The 22,929-nt window shown below is 43.7% G+C and overlaps 1 protein-coding gene across 1 annotated transcript in view; it reads right to left on the minus strand.

The window, feature by feature from the left end:
* The window catches only part of Arhgap21 (Rho GTPase activating protein 21), a 123,518-nt gene that overhangs the window by 30,647 nt on the left and 69,942 nt on the right, over positions 1-22,929 (minus strand). The window contains exons 4-8 of the mRNA NM_001191693.1: positions 15,345-15,437; positions 13,807-13,885; positions 11,023-11,077; positions 5,963-5,992; positions 2,790-4,683 (exon numbers count right to left, since the gene is read on the minus strand). Coding sequence (NP_001178622.1) covers positions 2,790-4,683; positions 5,963-5,992; positions 11,023-11,077; positions 13,807-13,885; positions 15,345-15,437 — 2,151 coding nt within the window. The remainder of the gene's footprint in view (positions 1-2,789; positions 4,684-5,962; positions 5,993-11,022; positions 11,078-13,806; positions 13,886-15,344; positions 15,438-22,929) is intronic.

The raw sequence follows: 22,929 nt of genomic DNA on the forward strand, positions 1-22,929 counted from the left end.
TTGCACCACATTAGTTCTGCCTGATGAATCGCTGAATAAGTGAATGGGCCCCACATTGGTATTTTGGGAAGGCACTTGGTTATTTGGGGGTGCCTGTATCTAGTTTTCAAGTAAGAAAAATCACTATTAAGATAAGAGGAACTGTAAGGCTGTCAATGCTCTGTCATGGTGCATTTCATGAGTCTGCTTGCATACAGAATTATACAGATCACTATTCTCGATCTTAGTTATGGCTACTTTTGAATGAAATAATTGATTTTTATTTTATCTCTGCACTTCATAGGACTAAACAGAATCCACAGATAACAGCCAGCACTAAAACCCATTCCAATGTCATCTGATTGTAATATTCTCACCATGAAGAAAGAAAGTGTGATGTTGTCACTGTGGTGAGACCTTAGTGGCCTGTGAAATACAGCATAGGACTTAGAATTTCAAACACACACCGCAATCATCAGTCCGGAGTTACCGTCTGTGGAAATAAGGTGTTAAATTCTATGTACAACAGGAACCCTTGGCAGAAGGCTTCAAACAAGCGTGCAGGTATCAGTCTGGCTGAAGCACTCCTCACGATGTTGACAAGACGATGATATCCTATTTATAAAACTTTGACACCATGCAGACTCCACCTCTTAAGCTGATTTGGATACTGACACCTCACAGTTCAACAGCTAAGTTTCTGGAGAAAGGAGTAAGAAATACTGCTCGCTGACAGCCATTACATTCAGCGTGAAGGGGAATCTTTCACAAACTGGTAAGGTGATGCCTTGTCACAGGATGAAGGTCTGTCTTTACAGTATGCTCTGTAGAAAACAATGCCCCTGGAGTGTGCCAGCACGGAGTCAAGCTAGCCTAGAGCCCTCCCTTCCAAGTGCTTCTGTGAAAAACCTCCACAAACTTCTCATTTTATAAAAACAGAGACGCTGTTAAATGGGTCTATGGAAACTGTGGTTGTAGATTATGTCTCGGGACTGCACATCATTATGACACACTTACCTATCTTCCTTCCTTTCTCTCCCCTCCCTTTTTCTTGTACATTTAATCATCATTTGGCTGCTGTGTTAGCGCTCATCTCCCCAGTGAGTGCCATCCACCCAGGCAGTGCTCCAGGTACAGGGAACAGTGGTGTGAACCAGGTGTGAGGCCAAGGCACTCAGTGTACGAGTTCTGCTCTGGAGGGAGCACTGACTGCCGCGCTGAGCGCACATGAAGCGGGGAGCACTGACTGCCGCGCTGAGCGCACATGAAGGAAAAGTAGGACACAGTAGGAAAAGCCTAACTAGGTCAAGGATATCTGACGGGGCAGTGACACAGCCCAGCAGAGGAGCCTCTGGTTACCTGTGCTGTCCCAAGCATGTCTGACATATGTCTGAGACAGCGAGGAAGCTGGGAAGGTAGCAGACGGGAGGGAGGCACATGAAAGATCCTAGTGTGAACGAGATCACTGAGGAGAGCCAGAGCAGGGTGGCCTGGCTGGCCGCAGCAGACTCCATAGTTCATGTCTGTTTTAGGTGAGATGGGAGGGAAACAGGAGGGCCGAGAGGGTGTGACCTTCCGCTGGCTGCTGTGTGAGGACACTACGAGGATAAAGGGAGAGGCTAATGACTCATAGGTGACAGGTGACGCAGACTGAGGTGTGCACCTTTCCCTTATTATCCCTGTAACAAAGTCAATACACAAGAAAAATCTTTAGAGGAATAAGCCCAGGAAGGAGGAGACACTGCTCAAATGCAGGACTCATTACTAATGGTCACAGCTCTTATGATGATTTGTATACGCTTGGCCCAAGGAGTGGCATGATTAGGAGGTGTGGCCTTGTTTGAGTAGGTGTATCACCGTGGGCATGGGCTTTAACACTCTAATCCTAGCTGCCTGGAAGCCAGCCCTCTCCTGTTTACCTTTGGAACAAGATATAAAACTCTCAGCACCTCTAGCTCCATGCCTTCCTGACACTGCCATGCTCCCCCCGCCCCCCGCCTTGATGATACTGGACTGAACCTCTGAACCTGAAAGCCAGCCCCAATGACATGTCATCCTTAGTCATGGTGTCTGTTCACAGCAGGAAAACCTAAGCTTTCCTGCCTCCTCGTGTTTTTGTTTGTACAAAACAAAGTTTGTTTTAAACCTCAGTGAGCCACCAGAGTCCCCCCCGCGGTCACTTACATGAATGCTTCTGTAGGGTGCAGGCTACCTACAGGAGCAGGAGTGACTGAAAGGCAGTCCCATCATCAAAAGACCCACCCCAGTGTGGTGACAACCCAGGAGACCCTGGCCAAGTCTTCCCCCAGCAACCGTTTACTGCAGACAAACCAAGGGCAGGGCCTGGCTGCTGCTGATCCAGGAAGATCAACAACTAGGTCCAGGCTCTGCTGATTCTCCTGACCACAAATGGCAGGAACTGATTTAACCAAGACTACAAAAAAAAGAGGACAGAGAGGGTCACGTGTAACCCATGAGCCCAAATACTCAAATCCTGAGCTACAGCACCCTGTGTCAAGTACGCACTAGATGCAAGCTTACCTCTAAAGGAAAATAGCAAGCAGAGATAGATTTAAGAAGGAGAAAAGCAAATCGCTCTGACTGAAGCACAACTTACACATTTAGAGTAGTTGCTGTGGCTTAGTGGGAAAGCGCTTGCCTAGCATGCACGGGGCCCTGGGGTCAATGCCAGGCACAGGACACTTAAGACGCTGTCAATGCATGCACACTTCAGGATTTCCGTGCCTGTGGAATACAAGTCTCCCCTTTTCACCCAGCCAGTGCTGTGCAGCGCCTCTGCGTGAGCTCACCTATAAAAGGTATGGAAGCCAGGGAATCGCCAGGAGGGCTGGTGCAGGAGGCCTTCCTCTCCTCCATTCTTTTGATGTGGACCTCTCTGCGAGCATCATTTGGCAGCCAGCAGGTGGGGTCTGACCCGGTCTCCTGGTCATTCACTGCCAAGATGTAAGACTGATGTCTTAAAGGCTGTGGCGTCTGGCGGCCAGGCTGAGGTTTCTCTCTCAGGATGACAGACTCTTTATTATCTGGTACATCTGACGGCTGAACGTCAGCCTCCTGTGAGTCTACATCTCCATTCCGTGGACTGGCATGTAAGTCTAAGTCTGACGTCCCCAGGTTCTCACTGAGCTGAGGACTGGTCTTGGCAGAGGTTCCTGGTAAGCTCGGGGAGACGTCGGTCTGCAGCTCGAGGTGAGGGAAGGTGCTTTCGGGTCGGCCCCGTGTCTGCTGACTCAGCAGGCCGTGTTGGTGCAGATGGTTGACAGGCCTTTGGTCTTTCGTGGAGGCCAGGGAGTGCTGGCTGAAGGATGGCTTTGGGACAGGTGGAGGCAGCGCTTTCAGAGAATTACTTCGGACTTTCACAAGTGGAGACCTGTCTTGTGCAATACCTCGTGGCAGTGACATCCCACTCGTGGTTGGAAAATTTCTGTTGGAATGTGGTGGTCTTAGGTCCGGTGGGATTTTTTTAAACTGTGAAACAGGTCCCACCCCTCTCCCACCCAGTCGCCTGTTATCAGAATTAACAACGGGGGCCACAGTCAAATTTGAGCCTCGGAAAGGTTTGTGCATTTCTTGCTGCCTGGGTCTCTCATGAATGCCCCGTCGGTCATCCTGCTCGGTGAAGCCACTCCACTTGTAAGTCTGTTTTCGTTCCCCGTTTGAGTCGGGCGTCTGACTTTCAGAATTGACAGTGGCAGTGGCTTCACTCTGCCCCTCGATGTAATCCCACGAGCGAGTTCTATGGTTGCTGAAGCTAACAGGAGGGGAGGTCAGCGCTCCTTGAGATGCGCTCCTCGGGCAATACTTCATCAGCACGGAATCTTCCAGTCTTTCCTGAGATACACTGCGCTGCCGGATCTGAATGGACTGGGGCACCCGGTCATGAGAGGTGCTTCGACGTCGTACCTGCAGGGCGGTGCGGGCGGGCACCACCTGGTTATAGTCTGCTGCGCTCTGAGATGCAGCTCGCAAGCTGTCCAACCTCTCCTGGATTGTCCGACAACCTATGTGCAATCTCCTGTTATCAATGTATTCTTTGTAAGTCTTATAGTTTTTCCAGTCTATGTGCTGATGGGAGTTTGCGGAATAGTGATTGACAGACACAGGGGGAGAATCCACAGCTTGTGATCTACTACTTGAGATTCCTTCTGAATGTCCGCTGTAATTTCCAGATTTAAGTAAAATTCCAGAAGGTTCCAGTGACCTGGAGCCTATGGTCTGATGACTCAGACGGGCAGTGGGAGCAGATGGCGGAGGCGTGGTCCTGGCTGCTGCTTTTGCAGAGGCCTGGTCACTTACACCATACCTTACCTCTTCCGTTCTATGTGCAGGGCCTGAAGGGCTGTTTCTATTGGCTAGCAAGTCCACCACCTTCTCAGAAGGCACAATGACGGTCCTCACACTCTCACTGCAAACACACACGGCCGTGTTTGACTTTGCAACATCTGTTGGTGATGGAGGCACTTGTATTTCCATTCTATAGGCCCTGCCCGGTTGTGTCAGGACTGGTGTACTGGTTTGCTGTTTATTCAGTAACGAGTCGGGAGGAGACACTTCAACTGGCTGTGCCGTGGCTGACGGAGTAGCCGGGAGCCAGGGATAGCAAACTGGTGGAGGCTCGGGAATGTCACGGGCATTGCCGCTGTAAGCTCCGTTGCCTTTCAGGTAGGCATCTTGAGAGTACGCCTGTACAGAAATCACAGCAGAGTGTCACACAATGACTTCCATGCTTCTCGTTCACCCTCTGACTACCCTACCTTAATGCCCAATGATGCTGCCTATGGCATACATGCGAAGCACGGCACAGGGTGCATTCTTACGAATCATTCTGTCTGTCTGTCTGTCTACATCCGGAATGTTCCCCGCCCCTGTCCTCCTTCAGAGTCCCTCCCCATCTCCCTTCCCCTTAGAGAAGTGGAATAAACTGTAGAACATGCCACACACACACAAACTGCAACCATTAGTGTTTCCGAAAGGCTCAGGAGACAGAACAGACCACCCTAACCAACCAGGCACAGCCATGCTACTTCTAACCCCCCCTTCAGCTTCACGGCCTTTTCCAGCAGTCAATAGATTAAATGGCTGCCTATTAAATCCCACCAAAAAAGATCATTAATGTTTACAAGGGGTAAGGTCAAACTATTAAAAGCCTTACCCAAATACATTGTTATTTAAGTCAGTAATATATAACCGATTAAACATGTTAATAACATGTATTGGAATGACCAGCCAATTAACTACAGAATTAAAAATAATCCGTCTTTAAAAATTAAGCCCCTAGAGCCACACAAAATATCTTCGTATTTCAAGTCGGTGAGTGTGCATGTTTAGGAAAATTAAGTAGCACATACTAAAAGCAAAAAAAAAAAAAAAAAAAAAGAAAGAAAGAGGAATTCATCTATTCATCTTCCCGATATAAACTTTTTTACTTTAAACTAATGCAAACATTACTTGATAAATTTATTTTGTCTTTTACTTTAGACATGCAAGCATGCATGCAGATCAAGTTTTAAAAACCATTGATTTATAGAATTATCTAACAATCCTTGTGAAAACTTAAGCACTGAAATGAATGGAAGAGATCCACACAAACAGGTCCTGGTGCCACGCAGGACTGTGCTCGGCTCCAAGGCAGTAGGTGTGGTGATGCCATCCCTGATCACGCAGGCTAATGCGCGGACGCAGCACTGCTGTCTCTGCAGTACACAGCCTGCAAAGCCCAAGTGCAGCTACCGGACAATGGCAAAGGGTTCGGGAGCGAGGGTGAGATATTTAAGAAAATACAGATGCAGATAAATAGGCATCAACACCACAGAGGGTACAGACAAAAGCAAGGAGAGGAGGAAGGAAAGCATACATCACACGCGCCCTCTGCACATTAGTACAGTTAAGCAGACTGGCTTGTTACAAATCTCTAAGAAACGCGACTCACAAAGCAAGGAAATGGCTACTGAGCGTCTCTTACCAGTGCTGTGACATCCTTTGTAAACTGTAGCTAGCAGAAAATGGGAAACATAGCAGAGGCTGCTTACTGGTATAAAGACAGAATCATGTTGTCACACTGATGCTGGAAACAGCAAGCTACAAATACATCTACACTGACTCCGCTGGAAGGTACCGAGAGAGGCAAAGGGTAGTGGAGCGGAAGAATAACTTCAGAATCCAATCGAGCACCTCGTTCTCGGGCTTCTAAGTGGTTCTTACTGCACCTGTCTCCCACTCTTGGAAGCAGAATATGGCGAGGACACACACCGACAGGCAGGCATGTTCTCCAGTGTGCACTGCCATCTGATAATCTCCCACAAGGCTCCCTTCCCCGTGAGATGAACAGCATCACTGCCTCTCTTCCCCCGAGCTCCATCCATCTCTGCTCCATCATGTGTTAAAGCAGTGCAGCCTCCCCCTCCCCTGGTAGGTCAGAGCACAGCCACAAGCTGTCAGACGACTATGGGCGATTTCACTGTGTGACTACTGTTTGGTTTAGATTTTTCCTCAAAAATTAAGATCTTTCAACACAATGTCCTTTATAGTGTTCTATTAGTTTGTGAAATAACTACTGACTGCACATGAAAATATCACTTCCAGAGTCAGACTTGTCGTGGTGATGGCAATTACAGAACACAGTCTGGAATGCAATGAGAAACCAAAGCTAAATCTGTAAACACTCACACACACACACACACACACACACACACACTCTCTCTCTCTCACACATACACACTCACACACACTCACATACACACACTCACACACTCACACACACTCACATACACACACTCACACACATACACACACATACACACACTCACACACACTCACACATACACTCACACTCACATACACACACTCTCACACACACTCACTCACACTCACTCACACACACTCACACACTCTCACACACACTCACACACACTCACTCACTCACTCATACACACTCACACACACTCACACACACACACTCTCACACACTCACACACACTCTCACACACACTCTCACATACTCACACACACACTCACTCACACACACTCACACACACACTCTCACATACTCACACACACTCACTCACACACACTCACACACACACTCTCACATACTCACACACACTCACTCACACACACTCACACACACAGTCTCACACACACTCACATACACACACTCACACACTCACACACACTCACATACACACACTCTCACACACACACTCACACACACTCATACACACACACTCACATACACACACTCACACACTCATACACACACTCACATACACACACTCACACACACACTCACACACACACACTCTCACACACACACACACTAGCACAAACATTGTCCATCTGAACATGAAGTGTGCATCTTGGGTATGTACCTGGGCATAACAAGCCTAGCTTTTTCATGCTAATTATGTCCAAGTCACTGCTTTTTGGGACAAAAATAGTCTGGAAGAGAGCATTGTGGACGGTCTTGCAGTATTTTTTTACAATGGGTTTGCATAATCTCCTGTGCGGCCTGCAGAGGAGGGCAGGTCCTTACAGCCTGCAATGTCAGGGGAGCTGGAGCGCTCCAGCAGCCCCACTGTACCAGAGAATTCAAGATTTGAGAACAAGCGAGCTCACTCCCCACGAGCTCACATCTATCCCCACCAGATTTAACACGCTGGAAAAGCCATTCTGTGGTGATTTAAAGGTAAGTAACATATTCAAATTTGAGGAGAAACATTATCTATAAAACGCTTTAAATTTTTATAGTCTTCAGATAGAACTAAAATTTCAATAGAAATTCTAGATCAAATTTGGGAACAAACTGTCTCCCAAATTACCACCGATGGAGAAGTCATAATAGTGCTCAGGTCACGGTGACTCGACCTCTATTCCACTGGCAGGTGACAAGCATTTAGTGGCTATAGACGGCAATCCTGACAAGCATAATATATGACAGACCAGTCCCAAGAAATGCTGGGGAAGCAAGTTAGGAGTCGACAATGCAGTTACAAAATGTTTCTTTCCTCCCATGACATTTAAAGAGTCAGAAGAGCAGGTCGTTTGGATAGGATCAGAACGTGCACTTTCTTGCAGTGAATGAGCACTGGATATGAGAACATTACTTTACACTCTGAGACAAGACTGATAATTCTATCATGCCAATGTCTATAACTGTGTGGTGCTTTCTCTCTGTGCCTGGCTACTAGGCACCAAATCTTTCAATGAGTAATCACGGTCCAACATGTTAATGCTTTAAGTACCCTCCAGGGAACCTTTAAATTATCAAAGGGCATCAATTCCACGACACAAAATATCCCTTAAGCAAAACAAAGCAATTACGTTCCGATATAACCGTGTCAATTTATATTCTTATACGATGGTATTAGTCATCCAGTATGAAGACATTTACCTGGGATCATATGATCACTGCCATCATATGCTTAAGAATGCTTAGTTAAGTATCCTTTTAAAAGATTTATTTATGTGTGTGAGTGTATTGTAGCTGTCTTCAGACACCAGAAGAGGGCATCAGATCCCATTACAGATGGTTGTGAGCCACCATATGGTTGCTGGGAATTGAACTCAGGACCTCTGGAAGAACAGTCAGTGCTCTTAACCACTGAGCCATCTCTCCAGTCCCTTACTTAAGTGCTCTCAACTTCAAAATGTGTATAAGTCACTCTGATGGATACAGAGACAACAGTGACATCTTCCTAAAATAGAACACCGTCAAAAAACTGTGTCCAACTGTTGGATGACCAACTGCTGGATGGCCAACTGCTGGGTGGCTAATTGCTGGATGGCCAACTGCTGGATGGCCAACTGCTGGATGGCTAACTGCTGGATGGTCAACTGCTGGATGGCTAACTGCTGGGTGGCTAACTGCTGGATGGTCAACTGCTGGATGGCTAACTGCTGGGTGGCTAACTGCTGGATGGTCAACTGCTGGATGGCCAACTGCTGGATGGCTAACTGCTGGATGGCCAACTGCTGGGTGGCCAACTGCTGGGTGGTTAACTGTTGGGTGGCTAACTGCTGGGTGGCTATTTCTAGAACATTCTATATTCATTCTTTAGCTTTTTTACTCTTGTACTTCTTTAATTTTATTTCACAGTAGTTTAAAAGCTTGTGTCTTCACACTGAAACTAAACATAATAAAAACAGAAAAGTAGAAATCAATCCTACAGTGCCTACCAGACACCAAATCTTTTAAAACAAAATGTGCTAAGAGGGTGGGAAGTAAGAAAGACAAGTCAGACAATTCCTCAGCCAAGATCATCACTGCAAAAACCCTATAAGCAACATGTGTTACTGTGGCAATCTGGGTCTTCAGTGGAGGTGTCAAGACTAAGAACATCCAGAGAGACCTGCAGGAACTTTCCAGAGAAATCACAGCAATCCCACCAAAATCACACCTACCATTATTAGTTATAAAATAAGAAGACAGAAACAGAGGAAAGAAAAAAGCAGGGTGCAATTGCATATGCCTGTAATCCTAGCACTTAGGAAATAGAAGCAGAAAAATCAAAAAAATCAAGACTAGCTTTGACCACACAGTGAATTCAAGGCTAGTCAAGGCTGCATGAGATCCCAAACCAAATTAAATGCTCTGTAGAATAAACAAACTGAAACTCTTGCTTATGCAAGCTCACCTTTAGTTTACTAACGATGACAATATCTTTGCGAAGGGCAGGGTAGCAGGCTGTGTGTGGAATAAACTGCAAGCTGACAAGGCAACTGTTGAGTATGGGAGGGGAGGCTGGCACCGGTGGCACAACACTCACTTTATGTAATTGCCTATCTTATCGATACAGTTCACAAAGCACAGCCTCTCCCCGTAACTCGAAGACCGACTCCCAGTGGCTGCAGCGCCTGCTCATGTGTGGGAAGCCTAGACTGTGACAACAATGATTTTTTTTTTAAAGTAACTGATGCTAACTTACAAAACACAAAGGAAAGTTCTGGAATTCCTACTCTTATTTCCCTTAAATTTGACTGACCTTTGACAAATGTATATTTCATTTTAAATAGAATATTATGCTGATTACAGAACATATGAGTACTTTAAAAATAGTAATGAATTTAAAGAAAAAATTGTTACAGTTTAAAACAATTTTTCCATTTATATCTCATAGCCATGGATGGCAAGGTAGATCAGGGGACTCAGGTCTCAGAGATGCGGAGTTACAGGAACAGCCATGACCAGCATGCCTATGTATGGTGGCAGTTCCAAGGGTGGTTTGGTTTCAGACCAGCCTCAGTCCAAGTGTTAAGACCAATGCTCTCTTCTTTCCTATTGTATTAGACAAGCTGCCTAACTTACGGGCTTCCACACAAAACAGCACAGAAAAGACTCCCAGGACCGGACATCTAGCACGCGTGAGTGTCTCCAGGGCCATGAAGGCTGCTCAGACGTAGCCAAGAACACTGAGCAGATAGGTGTGTGAACACCGTGGGTTGGGCCAGAGTTGGCTCAGCACTTCACAGCACGTGTTGCCTTTGCAGAGGGCTGGGCTTGAAGTCCCAGTACCCACACGGTGGCTCAGTGATCCACATATCCAGTTCCAGAGAATCTGACAGACACCCTTTCCTGACCTGCTGGACACCAGGCACACATGTGGCACACATACATACATGTGGTGCACATACATGCATGTAGGCAAACACTCAGACACACAAAGTAATATCTAAAAAAGAAAGTAAGTGTCGTGGGTCATGAATCAAATCAACAGTCTGCTGTGGAACTAGAGGTTGGGGAAGTAGCCAATGGTTTGCTTAGGAAGCTCAAGGGCCTGGGTTCAGCCCTCAGCTCCAGGGCAGTTAGAGATGGAATTATACAACAGTTCCATGTCACTTAATTCCAAATAATGGACAGGACGCTCTGGCTCTTTCTTAAAAATACAATGTACAGAAATCCAAATTCTGTTACGTGAACCAGGAGGTTGTTTTTTTCTAGAATCCTTTTTAAATGCAATTCACTTCCTTTCAAAGTTCTCTTACTATTTGTGTCTACAAAACAATGTCTGTTTAGAGAAAACTTACCACTTGGAGAATGTCTTCATCCTTTGGCATAACACTGAGCTCCAGTGTGGTGTCACTGAAACGGAACACAACACTGTCAGGGAGGCAGGAGACGGAACGAGAAGTTGTAACTCAGAACGCCTTGGTTAAGAGTTTTTCTTTTAAGATCATCACTTTCAAAACCAAACCATAAGAAAGACAGAGGTTGGGCTGGAGAGATGGCTCAGCGGTTAAGAGCACCCGACTGCTCTTCCAGAGGTCATGAGTTCAAATCCCAGAAACCACATGGTGGCTCACAACCATCTGTAAAGAGATCTGATGCCCTCTTCTGGTGTATCTGAAGACAGCTACAGTGTACTTATATATAATAAATGAATAAAAAAAAAAAAAAAACATTTAAAAAAAAAAAAAGAAAGACAGAGGTTTGGTGGCATACGAAAGACAGCACCCCACATAACCTCACGACCCATCACAGTGTGCCACTAATTCAGAGATACAAACTATCATTAAATAGTTGGAGGACAAAACTCCTAAGGATCTCAGAGTGATTACTTGTCTTACGGATTACTTAAGTGGTTGTCATCTTGAGACAGAGTTTCTCTGTGAAGCCCTGGCTGTCCTGGACTCCTTTTGTAGACTAGGCTGGCCTCAAACTCACAGAGATCCACCTGCCTCTGCCCCTTCAGTGGGATTAAAGGCCTGTGCCACCATACCTAGCCTGCTTTGATGTTTTCAAGTTCTAGGAAATAACTGTAGCTTGCTATGCCTCAGGCCCTCAAATGTAACATTCTGAGCACCTTTAAACCTCCTAACGTTGAAGATGCTACCTTTGCCTCAGAAGAACATCAGTTCACATGCTTCTGGAACAAGTCAGTTTCCAGCTTCATTTCAGTTATTTGTTTAGTGCCCAAGATTTAATCTTAGAACTTTCTAGGTTCAGCTTACAGCCTTTTTATGCTAACACTGCAAATTTCTCTTAGATGTGGTGGAAGCGGTCCCGAGTTTGCCCGGGGCAGTGGGTCGTGGGAGAGAACCAGCAGCAGACCTTTTACCAGGCCCTGGTTTGATCTCCAGCACAGGAAAGAAGCCAGGGGAGGAAGAAGTCAAGAGGAGAAACTGAATTTAACTTATGCCTAGATTCATGTTGAGGTAGATTAAAGATAGTGGGGCTATCTCCATCTAACAATTATCCTAACTTCCCTCAAAGATTAAGAAATAATCCCAACTTTGAAACAATGCCAACATAAAATGAAAAGAAAATTCCAAAATCCAGTAATTTTCCGGTGTCTGTTCAGTTGATAAACTCCAAGATGGTAAAGCAATGAAAGCCACAGGTGCTAAGGCATTAATGACATGGGGAGGCCGTGCACTTCAGCAGTTAGAGCTGCTTGAAAACACACAGTGCACAGAAAAGCCCTTTGCAGTGACAGCCCCTGGCTTTCAGCTGCCTCATCGCTGCAGCAAAACTTTCTAAAGGAAAAGTAGGATCATAAACAGCTTTTCACTGATTTTAAAATTGTTTGTACTGGCTGAAAACTTCTGGGTTACTCTGAGGAAGCCATTGTGTGGGTTTGGAGAAATGGACCAGGCTGCATTCTGGTGTACTGCTGCTGTGGTGGTGATCTCGGTCACTGGGGAAGGAACGAGGCACACGTCTCTCCTGCTGCTGCTACAGAGGCTTTGCCTCCACCTCCTGCACTACACTCACGACTTCTCTAGGAATTTCATTAATTATTGAAACATAGAAGAGAATATTCTGAGACCAATTAATCATGATCATGTCATTTAATTGTAAAAATATCACAATGCATTAGGACATTGGTGTTAAATAACTCAAATTAACAGCACGAACTGCTTTCGATATAGAGATAGGCACAGTTGGCGAAGTGCTTGCTGGGTGAATCTTCAGAACCCACCTAAAAATTCCAGGCATGGTGAACACACACACAGACACACACACACACACACACACACAGACAGACAGACACACACACACAGACACAGACACACACACACACACACACACACACACACCTTGTAGAAAATAAAGAATTTCAACTGAGTTATAAACAGGTGAATGAAGCTACAAAGAATCATTCTGTAATCCAACATTTTGAATTTGAATTTGGGAAGAACCTCTTCAAACTGAGATAAAACTGGATGTCAGAGCCAGACTCACTGCACATGCCTGACAGAAACTCAGTACTGTGACCTCTTTAACTTTAGATTTTTTTTTAAAGAATATTATTTAAATTATGATTGTGTGCATGAAAGTTAAGACCATATTACCTTTGTGGTCCTATCAATACTCATTCTATAAATACGTATTTACCTTTAGAGCTAAAAATGCTGTCATTCTGCAGATTATAGGCACATGGATTTAAAAATAACATCTTAATGTTAAAACAAATGAAAGAATATAAGCCAATGATTTTATTCAATAAGGCTGCTCAGTAAAATACAGTGAAAGTATGCATCTCAGTAAGACTTGTTTTAGAAAACCAAGTGTGCATTTATTTCTATATTTAAACAAATTATATACGTATCCCTTTAAATCAAAGCAGAAAAGTCATACTTTAAGTCTCTAATGAGTGTTCTCTAAGCCCATAGGACTTTACATTGTGAACATTACAAACTTGCAAACCCACTCAGCAATCAGTGAGCTAACATTTGGCAATACCATATACAACTAGCAGTGTCTGGGGAAATTCTGTGTCATCCTAGTCCTAAGAGCACAGCGCTGTATGAAACCTACCTGTTCTATAGGGTTTTTAGCCCAAATTAATCAGGTTTCAGGAATCTTACCTGTTCTGAATGAGAGCAATTACTTGAGAATAGGTCTTTCCTATGACACTTTCTCCATTGACTTTTATAATTCTGTCACCTTCAAAGAAGAGAGAGAGAGAGAGAACACACAACATATTAGGAACTCCTGAAGGAACCCACTTTGAGTAGCTTTGAAATAACTCCCAAGACTGTTCCCTCCCCTTTACTCTGTTTCCATGGTGCTGGGATAAAAGCCCTTGCTGCCTGAGCTCCACCCCCAGACCAAATAAGCCCTGATTTTTCAAAATATATTTGCATATTTTCAAAGTACCTGTTACAAAAATAAATCTTCCTTTCAATGCATCCAACTTCTCATGAAGTATAGCAATGTTCTAAGAATTCCAGACACCGACGCCCTTCAGCTGCACACCCCAAATGTCTTCTACTTCTATCAGCTTGGAAGACCCACAGAACTACTCCTCCACTGGCCTTACCATTCCGCTAAAGAAAACTTCCCGCCATGCTTCAAACGCTGACTACACACATTTCACCAGTATCAGCTGATTTTTATCCACTGATTTTTTTTTTACAATGTTCTTCCACTCTACATATCTAATTAATTGATGAGTGTACTATAAAACTTAAATATGGATGTGTATGTGGTTTTTTAAAAAAACTTTATATCTATTAATTTATTCTTCATTTAATGGAGGAAAGTACTGGATTACTCAGAAAAACTGAGAGGAATGAAAAGCCACAAAAGCACAGAGGACACAGAAATGAAGTCCTTCTTCTGTGCTTATCATTATCGCCTCCAACTTATTTTCTCAAACTGAGACACTTGGAACATGATAGGTGATACATTCTAATAGAATTCATTATGCATTGTCCATATTAATGATAATAGAATAAAGGTTACTGTAAATATGACGATAAAGATAATTAAACTGTATCCTGGTACTCACTACTTATCTGTGGCTGAAAGTACAGTTTACCCAAAGTGCACTAAAAGGAGTTTTGTCAATTCCTACTTTAAATTGTTTTATGCACAAAAATGAGAAAAATATTTTGAAGTATTTGCTAATTTTTGACTTTGAGTTAATTATATTAAAATCACAAATTAAATTAACAGGATTTTGTATCAAACACGTATTAAATCTACCTCAGTAGAGCACCCCAGTGATACCAGGAAATGAGGGGACTTGCGAGTTCACAGGAAACCTCAGTCATTCTGTGAGCTACCTGCCAGATCAAGTACTTCCTGACTTGGGGATCCAAAAAATCTCCATTTTACTAAAGAAATGTCTTTATCAGTTTGTTATTTCGGAAGCCGTTTGTCAAAGTTTAACTTTAAAAGATAATTTTTTTTAAAAGAGAGACTGCAAGTCTGTGCGATAACTAAAAGTGTTACACTTTATCAAGTTACATTGTTATGTCTGATTAGCTATATCCACTGAGTTTCCAGAAGGATAGATTGTATCTCAGAAACAGTTACAATAGAAATGAGAGAGGGAGGGCACATAGAAGGAGAGAAAAGGAAAAACTACAGAAATGTAGAAGCCGAAGAGGCCCAGCACCTGTGCATAACCCAGCCTCGAAGGCTGGCCCTCCTTCCTTCACTTGTTTAACAAATATGGTGTCCATCGGCTCCAATCGGTTCCTTTGCTTTCCTAGGAAAGAAAAAATAAGCCCAAGGCATCGCTTTACTTTATAGTGTCTTATTAAAACCCCCCACACATAAAATGGCATTTAATTAAAATGAGAGCAGAGATTTTTCACAAAGTAGTAAATGCATCCCGAATCTTGATGCTAACATGAAACTTTCTGATTTTTATTAACTAAGCATTTGCTTGCTTCTTCCGTAACAAAATGCCAACCACACTGGCTGATTCCGTTACTGAGCACAGTCTGTATTTTAATGACTACATTATATGGCAGACATACCTTATAACTCCCACTTCCCACAGCAATACAGTGAGCATAAGAGGACTGAAGTCTTGAAGAATTAGCTACACAACAAATGCTAAAACTTGTTACACAGCGACGCCAGACTACTGCTCTCTAATCCTGATCTGCGCTAAACATTGAAGTCATTTCTTTCTTCTAAAAGCTGATGGGAAGAAAGACATAAATAATTGCAAAACTATAAAAATCGGCTAAGAGGAGTAGGGAATGCCCTGGCGAGAGTGCGAATGCAATCAGTCTGGACACAGTCAGTACTGCGCAAGCTGTGGTCCATTCACAGATCCACCTGTATGGAGACCCAGGGTGCTCATGAAAAATGAGTGTTCCAGAGTCAAAACAGAGGTCTGCTTTGTTAACGAGTATCACGTGTGATCCTAATAGAATTTCATAGAATGTGAGAATAACAGGTTCCGTGAAATGGATGTCAAGGAAAGATCCAGAGAGAGCTGGTCAGCTGAGTAATAAATACCATGCAAAAAATAAATAAAAATAAATAAATAAATAAGAAAGAAAGAACCAAATCTAACAAACAACCGAACCCCCACAGTTCTCAAGGTCCCGACAGTGACATCAGCATCACCTGGGGCTGGGGTAGAACTCTGGACCTATGGACTGCTCCACTCTGAGGTTAGTGCCCAAACACACACTGTCTGCTGCATTCTCACTTGTCACCATGGCATTTCTAACACCATTTGTTAAACAGCAAACTATCGTTTTCACGATAGTTTTAAAGAAGGCTCAAAAGACGTTGCTCAGTAGCAAACCATCAGTTGGTCACTCCTGTTTACTCCCAGCTTGGAGAGGAACTGTAACTGACCACTCGGCTACCCAAGCCATCACAGTACAGAAGCAGCTGTTTCAGAACTCAGTAGGCATGGGCTCAATTTCCTTTCTCACTTGACATTTTCTGTTCTTCCTTGTGTTCACAGAAACTATTACTACAAAACTTGTGTTCTTACTTGCTTGTTTATTTGCTGTATGTGTCTCCCGTGGAGCTAACAGGCAAGAAATGTATTCTTTCCCCTGATATTCACAGTACCTAGAACCAGGGTTGGCACAGAGCTAGCATCTTCTATGGAAGTGTTGAGCTGATTAGTTTAACCCTCGCAGGCTCTGGAGACAGGCACTGTGACTGTCCTATGGCTGAAAGAATGAGAAACTAAGCCATCGGCCGAGGGACAGTAGAGATCTGAGGCCAGGTATGAACTCAAATGCTGTACTCTCAGTAACTGACTTAATCCATTGGTCAAGCTTTACTGATAAAAGCCAACTTATAATTACAGTCAGGAGGCACATAACAATATATATGTACATATGTTACACACACACACACACACACACACACACACACACACACACACACACACACACGGTATGTAAAGGTCACACAGTTTTAGTTTTGTTTTTTCCTGGCGGTGCTGGGAGGCACCTAGGGCTTGCATTTTCGGCGAGTGCTTAGCCAATGATTTATATCCCCATCCATGTCTGTGTAATACACGCCACAACACTAACTCAATGACTAAACCACCTAGGGACATCTTTTCATAATACACTGCCATTTTATGTGATACACAGCTGCACTTATAAGGGGAAAAAAAGCATTTATCAATTTAAGTCATTCAAAATGCAAACACTGAATTCTAATCAGGCCGGATCCCTGTGTGGCCAACCCAATATTTACAAGTTAGCATTAAAGGAAAACCACTTATGTTTTTGGCTAAAGATCTGAGGATTTAATATTTTGTTTTATTGAGACACTGCTTTCACAGGAAGCTTTATAGAATATAAGACATTTGTTTTCGTATTCATGACTTCTCATCTGTGTCATCAAGAATGTAAAGTAACAGCTGGAGAGGTGGCTTGGCAGTTAAGAGCACTGGCCGCTCTTCAGAGGACCCAGGTTTGATTTCCAGTGCCCACATGGTGGCTTATTACCATTTGTAACTCCAGTTCCAGAGGATCTAACCCTTCTTCTAGTCTCCTTGGGCCCCAGGAACAGATGTGAGTCACATACGGGCAAATACTCGTATTCATAAAATAAAACGTTAAAATAAACCAATACAAGAACTTGCTGTGAATATGTACCAAACGCAAATGACTATTGATACATTCTACAAAATAGCAAAAAGTTAGCTGAGTAGCAATGTGGTGACATCTAAAAATTCTGACAGAAAAGTTCACTATACGGGAGAGATATCCAAAACAATTTCAATGTCTAGTAAATGGCTTCTGCAATGGCTTCTCTTGTAAAGCTGGTCACCTCGCTGCTGACAAGTTTGCATCACATGATGCCTGAACTCATGTACAGGAGAGAAAGTAAAAGAGGTCAGCTAAGCCAGCAGAGTATCATGGACGCTGAGAGTAGTCTTGGGGTTCTTTATATTTGCCTTGATGGACTCTCTCCTAAATTCTGTTAGGCTCCAATCTAATTCTTTTAAAAAGAAAACTGCTCCTCAAATGTCCTTGAAGTCTCAGGAGGAAGTTTACTTTTCTTCAGTTTCTATACTCTTACTTTATATTGAGTCAAACATTTGGCTCACTAATTTTAACATTAAACACAAACACAGGAGAAGGGGGATGAAAAAAGAGACAGACAGACAGACACAGAGAGAGAGAGAGAGAGAGTGTCTAAAATTCTGTTTGAACTTGGGCACAAATGAATCAAATTTCAGATATGTATAAAGCCAGGAATGGTAGTGCACACCCATAATGTAAACACTCAGAAGGTGTAGGGATTAGGATCTTGAGTTTGAGGTCAGCCTGGCTACAGAGAAAAGCTTGTCTCAAATGTATGTATGTATGTATGTATGTATGTATGTATGTATGTATGTATGTAAGTGTGTGTATGTATGTAGGTATGTATATATGTGTGTTACATATGTATGCATGCATGTAGTATGTTGACGAGATTGCTCAGTGGGTAGAGCCCTTTTTGCTGTGATAAGGACCTGAGTTTGGGTCTCCACACTGTGGAAAATGGCATGCATGCAGCACACTTGTAACCAGCCCCAGACAGATAGATCCAGGCCTCGGTGGCTGCCCAGCCTAGCTGTAACCATGAGCTCCAGGTTCAGTGTGGTATCTGTCTCAAAACCCTGAGGTAGAAAGTGAGAGGATAATATCCACAGTTGTGGCATTTCTCCATGAGTAAGCATGCCTACATCCACATACGTACACGTGAACAACACACACAATCAAAAAAAAAAATTAAGAGAATAAGTAAATAAAATGTACCATTCAACCCCACAGTCCTTGTAGGATAATCTCTCCACATACAAAACAACGAAAAACCCAATCCCAAGTACTAAAACCTCAACAGGGAGAGTTCTCCCTCTGCGTCCAGACAGCTGCCCTGGCAACTCTTAGACAGTCACTTCTGACTACCTTCACTCTACCACCTCCTGACTCTGAAAACACATGGAGCATGTTTTAAAGGCTAAGTATCTTATTCAGGTGTCTTTCCAGTGATCTTCTCAAAATACTTATTCGAGCATATCTGGATAACTAAGTCTTTGTCTTTACAGAAAAAATAGGCAAATGAACAAGGCTTACGCCAGTGCTGAGGCTGACGTGATTGCGATTGACTGAGACGGTCTGAGACGCACCTGAACTGACTCACAGCCCAGAGAACACTTTATTTCACAATAACTCAATCAAGTTCACCTTGAGTAAGAAGAATTAGTAACATCCAGGAAGAGGTGCCATCCAATACTGAATGTCCACAGGAGTTTGATTCTGTGTCCAGGATAGTGGAGAATTTATGAAAAACCTTAGGCCCTACAGCTGGAACACAGGGTTTAAATCCCCACCTTTACCATTTACTTTCCAAACGGACTGCCAAATTTTGTAACATTTGATCCATGTTTTAACTAGTGATTATTAGTTATTTATATGAACATCAAGTTAACTGAATACTCTGTCTTTTGCCTGGCAATTGCATCTCCCCGTGACTTTTACATAACATCCTTGGGTATGCCGGTTTGCTCACTACAATGAGGTAATAATAGGGATTGTGGCTACTGGACAAAGCTGCCGTGGGGGTTAATATACTGGCATTTAATACACGTGACTATGCTCGTTTTATGTAAACAAGGTTTACACAGATCAAGGCAGGCCACAATAGAAGACATCAAACTTGTATCCCTGCAGAAAATCAGAAAACACTGGTTGGGAAAATATCCATTAAACTCAACTGTCCTATTAGAAGGAAGCTGAAGACGAGTCCAAAGAGAACAGAGGTGCAAGAGAAGAGGCACAGAGGCTCCAGTGGTTCTGCTGGGAACTTGATTCCCATCTCCAAGAGACTGTTGGCTTTGACTGAAGTATGGATCTCCAGAGTCAGGAGATGATTTAAATCTGTAACCAATTTCTCTGAAGAACGCTAAGGTTAAAATCACCTGCAGCATTTAGATTACCTGACAATTTTAAGTATAAAGTACACACAGCCAACAGATTATAAAGAAACAACCTTTGACCTATGCCAATTATGAAACAGAACAACATATCACTACAGCCAGGGAATCCTAGTTCCAGAACAAAGTAAATCTATCAATGGACAGACTGAAAAAAACCCGTATTGTGCTGCATACACAAATGTGTGAACACTTGTACACATATTCTTACACTGCTTCAGAAACATAGCAAGCAAAAGAAAATAAAACCCTACAACAATTCTACATAGAAATAGGAAGTGACTTAAATTACAGTCAAGAGAGATCCCACAGAACAAGAGAAAAATACTGCAAATTATGTATCTGGAAAAAAGTTGGTAATCATATTATTAAGGAACTACAAAAACTCAATAGCAAAAAACTCAACCCAAATAAAAATGGGCAACAGATACAGACACTTCTCAGCAGACATGCCACGTCCTGAAAAAGTGACAAGTGCTGGCAAGGCCCAGAAGGGAAGCCCTATCCACGTGGTGGCAGTGCAAGTGACATAGCTGTCTCCTGCCCTGACAGAACAGCACAGCCGGGAGCGGCTGGGGAGGCTGTTTCGGCTCACAGGCCTCAGGTCCCACGTCTGCTATGAAGTCATACTCTTATCACTGAGGAAAGCTGGGGCAGGAACTCAAGGCAATAACCCAGGAACTGGAGCAGAGGCCACGGAGGAGTGCTATGACTGGCTTGCTCACTATGGCTTCCTCAGCTGCTTTCTTAAACCACTTGGGACCACCTGTCCAAGGCTGTCGCCATTCACAGTGGTTTAGGGCCTCTCACATCAATCATTAATCAAGAAAATGCTAGGAAGAACTGAAGTTATGGAAGAATTTTCTCAATGAACAGTCTCTCTTCTAACAGAATGTAACTGACCTGAAGGGAGATGCAGGTGTGAGATGAATAGAGGAGGAGGAGGTCGGAAAACATCATAAGAACCATACTATTATCCACCTGAATTACACGCATGCAGTTTAAATGAATTTATCCCATCTGGGCTGATGACGCTCTCCTCAAGAGCCATAAACTATTTAACCAAAACACTAACAGCAGGAATGAGAAACCCTCCTTTGAACTGTTGGTCAAAGCTGTCCAAAAAGAGTCCCAGCACATTATAGGCTATTGCTGTTGCCCCTGGTTGCCTCCAGGAAGTGGAAGGTAAGACCCCATTGCTAAGACACTGTGCACTTCAGACAGAGGACCCTGAAGATCTAAACTGGACCTGACTTAAATGTCTCCTCCCTGAGGACTAGCACTGACGATACCCAAAGATGTCACACAGGCCTCCAAATGGGTGAAGCAAGCAACAGTGCTCCCCAGCTAAGTATGCCTGTGAACCGTGCTCCCTGGCAAAGTATGCCTGTGAACCGTGCTCCCCAACTAAGTATGCCTGTGAACCATGCTCCCCCGCTAAGTATGCCTGTGCAACCGTGTTCCCCAGCTAAGTATGCCTGTGCAACAGTGCTCCCTGGCTAAGTATGCCTGTGAACCGTGCTCCCCAGCTAAGTATGCATGTGAATGGTGCTCCCCCGCTAAGTATGCCTGTGCAACAGTGCTCCCCAGCTAAGTGTGCCTGTGCAACAGTGCTCCCCTGCTAAGTATGCCTGTGAACCAGAGCAACCAGCAAGGCACAATAACCCTAAGGGACAACAGTGGCACACATGCCTTGGCAGTAACCAACAGCTCTTTCTCTATCTGGACTTAAGGCCAGCTCAACAAGATGGATCATGCCTGGTGCTGGAAATCTAGCTAGCAAAGTCATGGATCTTGGCAGAGACGCTATAACTGCCCCTTTACCAAGTAGGCATAACCCTACACTATATTTTAAGTATTTTTCCTTATACTTAGAGAAAAGGTAGTCTTCATCCTTCGACAAGGAAACTTTTCTTTGCGGCAGATGGAGATCATTACAGAAGAGTACAGCTGCAGAAAATGCAGAGCTGCGAGGCTCAGTTCCAGTGGACACATCTGCAAAACAACTCCTACATGTAAGGCTCAGGGATCACTGCCCAAGAAAGGCAGGAAGGCTGTACGAGCCAGAGAACAGGATGTTTGCTGTGAGATCGTCTCCTAGAAATGTCAGAGAAGCTACACCATGACATCTAACTAACATGAACTGGCCAGGGCACCACCAACAGACATGCTAACATGAAAACAGGGTGGGGGATGACTTGTGAGTCCTCTATCACAGACAAAGAACTACAAGCAACTAAGGAATACTGCAAGTGGGCGAACCAGCCCTCCTCAATGAGCAGATGCCCATGGGCTGTCCCGTGCCACACGGTCAGGCCTGAAAACACACACTTACAAGTGATAGGGCAGATCAAGCAGGTTGCATTTGTAGATTACGGAAGAAATACACATACATTCTCTCTCTGTCTCTCTGTCTGTGTCTCTCTGTCTGTGTCTCTCTGTCACACACACACACACACACACACACACACACAAACACAGAGAGAGAGAGAGAGAGAGAGAGAGAGAGAGAGAGAGAGAGAGAGAGAGACATCCCAAAGAAAAAAGAAGCCATGAATCTGAGAAGGAAGGGGCATGGATATATATGAAAGGTTGAAGAAAAGACCAGTAGGGGAAAATGATGTAATTATACTATAATCTCAAAATACAAATTAAAAAAGTAAAAATAATATCTGTAAGGTTTAGTTTGTAAAAAAAATTCTAATGCCCTTTTATGTATTCATTTTCTTCACCAAGTTTTTAACTATAAGGAACTTTTAAGACTGGAAATTAGCAAAAGGGCTCT

This window comes from Rattus norvegicus, chromosome 17 (genome assembly GCF_036323735.1).
Source record: "Rattus norvegicus strain BN/NHsdMcwi chromosome 17, GRCr8, whole genome shotgun sequence".
Taxonomy (NCBI): domain Eukaryota; kingdom Metazoa; phylum Chordata; class Mammalia; order Rodentia; family Muridae; genus Rattus; species Rattus norvegicus.